This window comes from Lutjanus erythropterus, chromosome 22 (genome assembly GCF_056507025.1).
Source record: "Lutjanus erythropterus isolate fLutEry1 chromosome 22, fLutEry1.hap2, whole genome shotgun sequence".
In the NCBI taxonomy this organism is placed as follows: domain Eukaryota; kingdom Metazoa; phylum Chordata; class Actinopteri; order Lutjaniformes; family Lutjanidae; genus Lutjanus; species Lutjanus erythropterus.
In genome coordinates, this window is record NC_139338.1 from 27,896,154 (window position 1) to 27,907,518 (window position 11,365).

At 41.7% G+C, this 11,365-nt stretch overlaps 1 protein-coding gene across 1 annotated transcript in view; it reads left to right on the forward strand.

Annotated features, from left to right (window-relative positions):
• LOC146307059 (SLIT-ROBO Rho GTPase-activating protein 1-like) overlaps positions 1 to 11,365 on the forward strand; it is a 33,671-nt gene that overhangs the window by 20,512 nt on the left and 1,794 nt on the right. The window contains exons 9-22 of the mRNA XM_084710764.1: positions 55 to 156; positions 1,428 to 1,625; positions 2,025 to 2,109; positions 2,200 to 2,227; positions 2,362 to 2,395; positions 3,202 to 3,262; positions 4,178 to 4,255; positions 4,336 to 4,470; positions 4,896 to 5,001; positions 6,349 to 6,573; positions 7,870 to 7,949; positions 8,317 to 8,497; positions 9,861 to 9,995; positions 10,437 to 10,779. Of these exons, the coding sequence (XP_084566890.1) occupies positions 55 to 156; positions 1,428 to 1,625; positions 2,025 to 2,109; positions 2,200 to 2,227; positions 2,362 to 2,395; positions 3,202 to 3,262; positions 4,178 to 4,255; positions 4,336 to 4,470; positions 4,896 to 5,001; positions 6,349 to 6,573; positions 7,870 to 7,949; positions 8,317 to 8,497; positions 9,861 to 9,995; positions 10,437 to 10,779 (1,791 nt within the window). The remainder of the gene's footprint in view (positions 1 to 54; positions 157 to 1,427; positions 1,626 to 2,024; positions 2,110 to 2,199; positions 2,228 to 2,361; positions 2,396 to 3,201; positions 3,263 to 4,177; positions 4,256 to 4,335; positions 4,471 to 4,895; positions 5,002 to 6,348; positions 6,574 to 7,869; positions 7,950 to 8,316; positions 8,498 to 9,860; positions 9,996 to 10,436; positions 10,780 to 11,365) is intronic.

Genomic DNA, 11,365 nt, shown 5'->3' on the forward strand with positions numbered 1-11,365 from the left:
GTTTGGACAGTGACAGTTTCCTGACGGTCTTGTTCTGGTTCCACTTCCTGTCAGGTGACCCAGATCGCCTCCCAGCCGCAGGTCCAGGCTGAGCTCACCCTCCGCCTCACGCAGCTGCAGACCCGCCTGGCGTCTCTGAAGATCGAGAACGAAGAGGTCAGACGCACAAACGCTCTCAAAAATCTTCAGCCTTTTATATGTCTAGAACACATACAGGGGGTTCTACTGAGAACCCTTTTATATTCCTAGGGCTTTATGTACAACACTTTCAACAATTTTACATGATTGATCAAACTCTTAATGACCGATTAATCGATCATTGATTAATTGATTAATCATCCCCAGTCTGCAGCGGCTCTCCTGGCAGTTTGTCCCGTGCTTGTTGTGTCCAAAACCCTCCCTGATTACAAATTAAAATGTTTTTTTCTAACGGTACAAAGTTTGTACAAAGTTATGGTAATTTATGCCGTTCTAATGGGCCGATAATGTAGCAGATGTAGCCGCTAAAAATAAAGTTGTGCCGTGTGAAGGCGACTCGGTGCTGCAGTCTGAGGCGTCCTCGCTGTTGTTGTGGAGCAGACGGGATGTGTTGTGTGCACAGAGGGCAGCTGTTAACTCACCCTGAAGGGCATAAAAATGCTGAAGGAGTCTGGATTAATGAGCTGCATCTGCACGTCTCTGCAGCTCCCAAACACACACACACACACACACACACACACACACACACACACACACACACACCCTGATTATCATGTACAAATAAAAACACTTTTACACCCATTATCCCTGCTGTAAATACAAACACACTTTGCATACGTTGTATACATAAACAGAGCAGTTGTGGAAAATGAAACTCCGCCCTCAAACAATTAATTCATAACTGGTGATCCATGAAGCCTGCTGCAGTAATGAAATTTACTGAGGTGTTCAATCAAAGTTCTGCTTAAACACAGGATCAGAAGAGCACAAATCTTCAGTCCTGTGTTGTTCTAAGGTGGAAAATTTGATTCATATTCACCTCTGGGCTCGTGTTTATCTCAGAGTTGATTTAATTTGAAATTAAATAGTTAAATCAATACTGATATACTTGGTAAGCCTCTGTATTCCTTAACAAAACGTTACATTGTTTGCTAGCTACCTAAACAGTTGACAAAACATTGCATTGCTTATGAGCAAACTGAAACAGTTAACAAAGAAACATTATGTTGTTTGCTGGCTATCTTAAAAGTAAACAAAACATTAATTATTTGCTCTTTCCACAAATATCAAGGTCCTTGTTACCAAAATGCAGCTTTGTAACAGTGTTGATTTTGGTTCTTAACACCCATGTTGGTAGTAATAAATAGAAATTATACAATATTTCAGCGCTGTGATACCAGCTTCTGTTTTTCATAACCTGTTTTTGTCCATTTTGTGTCCCCCTCCAGGTGAAGAAGACCTGGGGTGCGACTCTGACCACCCTGCAGGACATGACGGTGCTGGACGACTACGACGTCTCCCAGAGCTTCACCCACAGCCCGTCCTCCGAGTCGGTCAAGTCCAGCGTGTCGGACGGCTACTTGAACAAACCGAGTCTGGCCAAGAGACGGGCCAACCAGCAGGAGACGGAGCTTTTCTACTTCACGGTGAGAGTGACGTAACAACACGCCGAGAAGCAGTGATTTACAGGAGACTGTTGCATTCAGCTGAGAAATAAAGCTCTGTTTTTATGAATTTATCAGATTACTTTTCAAGAAAAACAGACAATTTGTTTTGCAAATAAAACAGCTTAAAGTCTCTCTTTTCTTCCAGTAAGCTAATTTTAAACTGTATATTTTCATTTAAAGTCCTATTAAGATGTTTAAAAAGTAAAAACTAATGTTTTCATTTTAAATCTTTGTTCATTCTTTATAAAACCTGCTGACTCTGAATTGACTTTGTGACTGTTGAGGCGTCACATGATCACCCTCTGTTGGCTGACTGTTAGACGGGAGGAGACGCACTGATCTCAACTTTATTTGCGTTTTTTATTTTTTAATCTGCAGAAATTCCGCGAGTATCTGGAGGGAAGTAATCTCATCTCCAAACTCCAGGCCAAACATGACATACTGAAGAAAGCCTTAGCAGAAGGTAGGACGCACAGGAACTCTGTATATTCTATAATACAGACCATCATTGTCATTTTTCTTTGTCACTTTTCTTTTTTTTTTCTTCTTCCAGGGTATAAAGCTGAACTTCTAACTACCAGGTATTATTTCATGTCTCAGTGCATATTTCTCTCCTCACGTTAATAATAAGTGTTACTTCCCTTCCCACCGCTTCAGTCTGAGCTCTGTGAAACTGAGACACTCCTCTTCCTCTCTCCTCTTCTGCTCATTACAGTCGTGGGCGGAAGAACTCCCATAGCAAGCACCAGGTAGGGCTTCACTCCTGTCAGGCTTCAGATGGTTTCTTATTTTTACTGTTCAGTTACTGAAATTTTAGATCAGAGAAAACAGGAACTGATAAAAATTAATCTGAGCTGCAAGGAGTGACTCCTGGACTAAGTTTTACCTGTCAGGCTACATGTAAAATCTCTCTGTGGTACCTGACCTGTCAGTTTGTTTCTACATGTGTTCTGGTTAATAAAAACAAAAAACAAATATTTTTCTGTCTCTTTGTCTCTAAAACATTCTTAAAATGAGCACATATTATATATGCAGTGTTGACAGTAAAGGGCAGAACTCTTTTGGTGAAGAAAAAGAGTAACAGATACTGTATGAGCATAAAAACTGTGATTTATTCCTTTATTAATTAGACTAGAATTGATTGAGCATGATATTTTCTTGTGCACGTCACAGAAATAGTGATAGTAAAAATAATTTTGCTTACCAATAAATGTATTAATGTATAAATAAAACCACTAAATCAGAAAGTAATTCATTATGTGTTAATTCAATAAGCAATAAAAAGAGGTAGTATAACAATCATTTACCAGTAAAATATTTATATGTATAAAATAATGAAAATAGAAGATATTATGAAATATAATTAATTAAATGGTTTATTATATTTCTCATGTGATCCTCCGCAGACGTCAGACGTTTGTGTGAATCTGCTGACTCAGTTAATGTGACAAGAATCAGATGCAAGAGTCGATAAAACTGTATAAAAGTAAATAATTAATAATAGCTAAATATTTCTATAATGATAAATAAACCAGGACTGACTGTGTGTTTATAGGATTCAACCAAAGCCATACCTTTGCTTGTGGAGAGCTGCATCCGCTACATCAACCTACATGGTGAGTTTCAACATTCAGGTTCGATTTGATCAGCAGTTATTGATGAGAGATCTGTGCTGCAGTTAATTCAACAGGTGCATGACTCCTACTGACCAGAGCAGCGTGTCTGCAGGTCGTGAAAAGCACTAAATATTTACAAACCAGTTTTCAAAAAGTTGGATTTGTGTAAAATGTAAATAAAAACAGAATGCAATGACTTAACTTTTCAGCCTCTATTCAGCTGAATACAGTACAAAGACAAGATAGATTTCACCATCAATAATCCATAATATCATTAAAAGATTCAGAGAATCCAGAGAAATCTCTGCATTAAAACCCACATTGTATAAATCATACTACATGGACTCAGGAACACTTTGGAAAACTGTTGTCAGTTTGTCTCTGCATCTACTAATGTAAGTTCAGACTCTACCATGCAAAGAGAAAGACACATATCAACAACCTCCAGAAACACTGCAGACTTCTCTGGACCAGAGCTCATCTGAGATGGACTGACGCAAAGAGGAAAAGTGTGCTTTGGTCTGACGAGTCCACGATTCAGATTGTTTTCACTAATCATGGACGTCGTGTCCTCTGGGCTGAAGAGGAAAAGGACCATCCAGATTGTTCCCAGCAGCTGTGATGGTTATTTGATGCCAGTCCAGATCTGTCTGCAAATCATTGCATCCTGTATTTATTCACATTTTACACAACGTCCCAACTTTTTTTGGAGTTGCAGTTTGTAGTTCCCCCCCAAAAAAAGGCCTTATGAGGGATTAAAAAGTTGTGGAACATATTTTCTCCTGCTTGCTGTAGGCAGTAACATTAATCTGACGGGAGTTTGTCCAGAAAAAGCTCACTGTGACTAACTGCTCCACGCCGACACCACAACACAAACTCCAGACTGAAAGACAAACTCTCCTCTGTTCCCGACAGGTCTTCAGCATCAGGGTATATTCCGGGTGTCAGGGTCACAGGTGGAGGTCAACGACATCAAGAACTCCTTTGAGAGAGGTGAGGAGGGTCACATGATCGACAGCCTCAGGCCCGATCAGGTCGGGATGCGGTTAAACTGGTTCTGTCCGTCTGTTCAGGTAACGACCCGCTGATTGACGAGGAGAGCAACCACGACATCAACTCTGTGGCCGGAGTGTTGAAGCTCTACTTCAGGGGTCTGGAGAACCCGCTGTTTCCAAAGGAACGCTTTAATGACCTCATCTCCTGCGTCCGTGAGTACCGCCGCCTGTTTCAGGATTTATTCTGAATAGTTAGATCAGTGAAGGCAGAAAGAGTCAATCAGATAACGAAGCAACGGGGTCCAAGTGTCAAATACAGGTAGATTTTCAGTGATGGTGGTGAGAAAATCTCAGCAGCCTATTCTCCACACTGTTTACACTAAAATATTCATATAATAAAAAACTGTGCTGTGAATAAATACATAATCCTACACGATAAATAGAAGACCTCAAATAGAGCCTGTGATCAGTGATTGGTATTGGCTGATACGACTTTCAGCAGCTGGTGATCAGCCAGAAAATGATGATGATGATTGGCCCGTCATTTTCTCTTCAGTGTCTCTGTGTCTTTCTGAAACTGATCCTCTCCTCAGCTGAAGCATGAAGTGTTTCAATATCTGTTCTGTTTCTTGCTGCAGGAATCGAGAACATGTACGAGCGGGCGCAGTGCATCCGTAAGATCCTGCTGGGCGTCCCGAGGGCGACACTGGTGGTGATGCGTTACCTGTTCGCCTTCCTCAACCAGTGAGTATCCACTCACACAGATCCAGGCCCTCACGGTTAATTATCGTCGCCCATTTCTTTCCATTTTCCTGGAGTTGTTCCCCCTCATCCTGCGTGGTGTTAAAGCTGAGGATAAACCTCTCTGCTCGTGAAGAGGGTTAGAAGTGAGCACTTAAAGCACAGAGCTGATAAAACGGCGTTCATTTCATCTCTGCAGCCTCTCAAATAAATATAGAATGAGAGCAGCGAGGGATGGAGAGGTGTGATGTGCAGGTGTGATCCACCAGCTGAATGTATTTCTGTGTTTATTAGCAGGTCTGTGAAGAGCGTTCAGCTCCGGTGTTATTAAACCAGGAGCTTCACTGTCAAAGAGAGTGAAAATATTTCTGTTTTCATCAGTATTAACGTCCAGGTCGTGTGAAAGCTGGTGGCAGCGTCCCAAGAAACAATAACAAAGACTGAATGTGGGAAACTTTAATGATCACACATCATTTTAAGCAATAATTTGATTAACAAACACTAGTGGCTGACCTGCGATCTGTGCGGATCAACGCCCACAGTTTGGCACACATGTGAAACGGGTCCTAAATTTAGTTTTACTACCATTGTTATTTTTTGAAGCAGTAATTCCCTAAATGTCTACGCAGAGTTGCAGTGAAAAGATGAGACAGATGTGTTTTACTCTGAAGTGCAAAACTATCAGTGCTGCATTGCATAAAACTACTTGAGCTAAGGTTTCCCTTCCCTGAGTGTTCGCCCTTAGCTACTTAAGTATTCCCTTAGAGTACGTGTTGCTAGAAGATCCATTTTCCTCTGAAAATTTTAAGGGACATATAAGAGTCCCTGAAAACTGAAATAATTTGTGGGATAAATGAATTCATGGTGATTGAAGAAGAGGAGGAGATACCAAGATACCTTTTTTAGAAAAAGGGGAAAATCCGCTGAACACTACGAGAGATGCAGCTTGTTAGCACTAGCAACTTTCTAACTAGCTAGCCAAACAGTTGCTGGGGGACCTATGAAAGAAACATGTAGTCACAGCTTCAGTTTTCGCAAAAGTGCTAAGTAACTAGCTAGCTTATCAACATTAATCATTGGCCATCTAGTTAGCTAGTTATTGCTAATGTTAGATAGCTAGTTAGCTAGCATTTTGGTAACATTAGTTAGCTAATTAGCTGGTCTTTTACGAATGTAAGCTGTAGGAAAAGTTGATCAAGGTACCCAGTTTGCTCAACGGTTATTGGAGCACAGAGCAAAAAGGGGCGGGGTTTATGAAAGGTAAAGATAAATGCGAGAATGGCTTTTTAATGCTTTTTACAGTCAAATGTTGCCAAATGTTTCAGCGCTCTCGTGCCTTTTCCCTTTCAGCCTCTCCCAGTACAGCGACGAGAACATGATGGATGCTGGGAACCTGGCCATCGTGTTCGGCCCCACCCTCCTGCCCACGCCGGACACGCTGGACCAGGTGGCGTGTCAGGCGCATGTGAATGAGGTCATCAAAACGGTCATCCTGAACCACGACAACATCTTCCCCGACACCAAGGAGCTGCCCGGGCCGGTTTACGAGAAGTGCATGACTGGAGACCAGTACTGGTGAGCAAATTATTTCATTAATCATATTCATCTCATTATAATATCCTAATCTAACATGTTTCTCCATTTTTCATTGATTGTTATTAACCGTCTGAACTCTGATTTTTCCTGTTGAAAAACCTGAAATCTTTCAGTGTGATTTACACCTCTGGTAAATATCACAATCTCTTGTTCATCACAAAGAAACTTCCATAAATCTGCTTAGAAAAAAGATGCCTCAGAACTTCCTTGAAAATCTTCACATGTTGAAGTTTTCTTCAGTATCAGAGTTATCCAGTGACAGTTGTCTGTACATGCATGGGTTCACTGCAAACAGGAGCTGCTAACAGCTCATTCGGCTACTTTTCATGGTGTCAGTTTGCCAAAATGCAAACAGATACAGGCTAGTTGTATCCCAAAGCATTTTAGAAACTCTGGAGACCTCTGACAGCTTTGTCAGAGTAAGGTGTAAGATGTTGTATATTTTGCTGAGTTGCACATTTCTGTTATCGGATCGGATTCACTGATGAACAAAACTGAGGCAGCAGTAGACCAGAAGCTTCCATGTTCTGCAAAGTAAAATTACTGATTATGTCAATGGAGTCTGGTTGGTTTGGAGAGAGTGCTATTTGGATTGTATAACAGCCATTTTCCATCAGAAAAGTCTGTCTGACAGCAAGATAAACTATTCTAAATATAGCGTACACATAAACTGATATAGATTTTTTTTAGATGTTTAACCCTTTAAAACTAAAAAGTTGCACAATAACACAAACAAACAAACTAACAGATCGAGGCAGCGGTAGACCAGCAACTCCTGTGTTCTGTGAGGTAAAATTACTGATTTTGCCAGTGGAGTCTGGTTGGTTTGAAGAGAGTAATATTTGGCTTATTGAACAGCGGTTTCCTGACAGAAATATTCCAAATATATATATTTTTAGGTGTCTAAAATACGTTTTGCTGCTGACCCTGTCCACAGCAGGACAATGTTTAGTTTCCAACACCAGCCCTCCTGCTGCTTCTCCAAACTGGAGGTGTGTCGACCTCCATCTACTGTAGGTAATACACTGAGTGTGTTCATGCAGCCACACTTGAAATAGCCTGAACTATCCCTTTAAACCCTCTCTCCTTCAGTCTGAGCACACTGTGTGATAAACTAAACTCTTGACACTCTGCTGTAGCTGCGTTCTGGTATAAACGTCCTCAGTCTCTGATCAGCAGCCGTGTCTCCATCTGTGCCTGCGTCCTCCTCCCTTTGTTCCCGTGTCTGAATGGACAGCGTTGTCGATGACGCCTCTCCCCTCTTCCCTCCCGCAGCGAGAGTCCGTTCAGCGAGCCGGGGGCGCTGGAGGAGGCCGAGCCCGACGGCGGCACCGAGACCCAGACCAGCGACGAGGGTACGCACGACCCCTGACCTTCACACAATCGCCCCCACACTCCCCATCCCTCTGTGTCCTGGTGGAGAGAGGTTGCTACGGCAACAGCAGCCATGGAGACATCTCACCCTCCACCCTCCCTCCCTTTTTTTTTCCTTCTCCACACCCTCCCTCCTCCCTTCCTCCCTCCTCTCTGTATCTGAATTAATAGAAAAGACTTTTTTAATGCTCTCGTCTGATTGGTCGAGCCGTGGGAGGAACAAAGCCGCAGAGACAGCTGATTGACAAGTTCAGGTTCACCTCTGTTTCCACGTCTGGCTCTTATCTTCATCGTCTTCCCTCCTCCTCCTCCTCCTCCTCTGTTCTCCTCTCCCTGTCTCTCCGGCAGAGGGTGAGGCTGTGGAGGCGGTGGCGAGGTTCGACTATGTGGGCCGGTCGGGCCGCGAGCTCTCCTTCAAGAAGGGAGCGTCCCTGCAGCTCTTCCAGCGCGCGTCACATGACTGGTGGGAGGGGCGGCACAACGGCAACCACGGGCTGGTGCCTCATCAGTACATCGTGGTGAAGGACAGGCGAGTGCATATGATCTGTGCACACACACACACACACACACACACACACACACACACACACACACACACACCTTTAATTTACATGATTTTATTTATATTTTATTTATTTTATTTTATTTGAGCCTGATATATTAAAGTATAAATGTCATTATATATTATATACAGTATTATGAAGCATCAAGCCCCATTAAAAAAAATATATATAAAAAAATACGAAGAACTAGATATTTAAAAAGCTTAATTAGCAAAAATATATTAAAATGAATCATGAAAATGAGCCGTAAATGCAGATTAATCCGCCACTGAAAATAGTCCCCAGCAAAAGCAATGTTTCCGTCCTAAAAATTCAAAATTTTTTTATTGTGCCGTTTTCTTTTTCGCTTGCTTTTACACAAGAAGTAATTATGTATTATTTTATTATTCTACACTCATGTTTGGCTTTCTAAAAAGATAATAAAATAAAATGTAATTTAATTAAATACATGTAAAGTGAAGTGTTTTAATTAAATTGAGATAATTACAAAAATTCATGTTAAAATTAATGTTTTTCTTTCTAGTTTTTTCAATTTAAGATAACGCACAAACTATACAATCTGTGATTCTTTAGAAACTCCAAATTAAGTATATGGAATATTTTACAAGCCCAAATATACAAATAGTTATATAGTTAAATGCATTAATAAATATATAATTATATGATAAAACATCTTAGTTTTATAAAATGTTGTTTGTTTATTCTGCATTTATTTATATCTACTTTTATTTATCTATTTATAATTGTATTTCTTGATTTACTGTTTACTTTCATTTATCCATAGTGTAATTCACTGCAGCAAAAAATAAATAAATCTGTCTCCTCTTGATCTAATTAGCTTAGAATATATAACTTATTTCTCATAGTATTTAATGATTTAATTATTTATGTATTTATATATTTAGTTTAGGTCCTTAAAAGTCTCTTTGTAAGTCTAGAATAATAAAATAATGTTAAGGTATATCTAAACAGTGAGTGTGTAAAATATGAAGATTAATTTATTAAAGATGAAGTTTGAATAAATATAATCACTCAGTTCCATAAAGTTTGAAGAGGATCTTGTTCTAATGAGAACGTTTTAGAACAGCCTCGTTCTTGTTAACATAAGTGGTGCGTTTGATTCATCGACAGGCTGCGGTGATGGATTCAGGAGGATTAGTTGCTCACTGGATCGCACAGCACACCTTGTTGATTAACAGACTTATTGGACCGAGGGAGTCACTAACCACACACTATTGATCAGCTAATTGATGATTGGTGTGTTGTGTTAGTCCAGCTCTCCTGTCTCCGGAGTCATTTGTCCTGATTGAGAGTGTCGGCGTGTTTCAGGGCCGACGCCATGTCAGACACGCTCAGTCAGAAGGCGGACAGCGACGGAGGAAGCAGCAGCACCGACAACGACAAGAGGTCCAGGAGCGAGCTGAGCTCCCCCACTGACATCCGACCGCCAGAGACCTACAACAGGTCTGTCGTGTGAGACGCCTTCCATTATCACCAGAGGAGAGAGGATCGTCTCTCAGCCGCCGTGAAGTTTAGAAAAACCCCTCCATCTTGTTCTCTCACCTCTAAAAATACCTGTGAATCTCATCATGCTGTCATCACAGCTGTTTCTCGTGTGACTCGTCTCCCGTCTGCAGACACCAGACACCTTTCACTTTCACTTTCACAGTCATTCCTCACAATATGTGTCTGAACAAATAAATCTGAGATGGAAATCCAAGTTTAGAGAGCTGATTCATTTAGTTCTTCAGTTCTTGAATAAATGAGTTCTTCTTTTCACTGCTGATCCATTAAAACATGCAGATCCTCTAAATCATCCTCTACCAGATTCATGCTTAACTTCTGAGTCATTAATGACTTCCTGTTAACCTGAGCCTGAACAGTGTTTGTACTTCCTGTTGTCAGCCACAGGAGGAAGCGGACTGATGGTTTATTCCGCCGCCCCCTCGGCCGCTCTAACGACAGCCACTGCCACGGGAATGGAGGAGTGATGGAGCGGAGCTCCCCGCCAGTGACGGGTCACTTCAGTCCCAGGGAGCTGCTGCTGGGACGGGGTCAGGGCTTGACCCCGCCCCTCGACAGCCCAGAGCGCCGCCGCCGCTCTGCCGCCGCAGTGACCATGACAGTGAGCCGGCATGATTCGCTGCGGAGGCCGGAGGACACGCCCATCCGGCGCTCGAGCAGCGGGCAGCACGGATTCAGTGACTCCCATCGCTCCAGAGCGCTGGACCCCGACACACTGGCACAGGTACACACACACACACACACACACACACACACACACACACACACACAGATACAGTTAATTAACTTAAATAGACAGCTTTAATCAACATTTAATGAGCTAAAATTGAATTATGTAGTGACAATGAATAATCAGTAATTCTGCAGTTGTAAAATGGCTGTCCAGTGTGATGTCTCTGTCTTTTACTGACCAACAATCCAAACCCCCAAAATATTCAGTTTACACCAATATTAAAGATGAAACCTTCACTTTTTTTACTCGCTCTCTTCATGAGCTTCTTGTCTATAATCAGCATTTTTATAATGATAATGTGAGAACAGTGTGACGGGGTCAAACAGTGATGAACCTACAGAGAGTTATCAGCTGAATCTGCAGCTCCACTCAGCTTCACAGAGTGTAAAGTGAGTTTCAGCTCATTGTTTATCTGTCTAGCTGTAATTTTACTAGTTTGATTCTCTCTCATCGCTCTCATAGCAGCAGCTTTTTTCTGTAAAATGCCGCTGTACACTACCTGCTCAGCAGCAGACAGACACGGGTGAACATAGTGTAGCATTTAACAGGTGAAGAGCCAGATTTTTGGTGGTGGAGA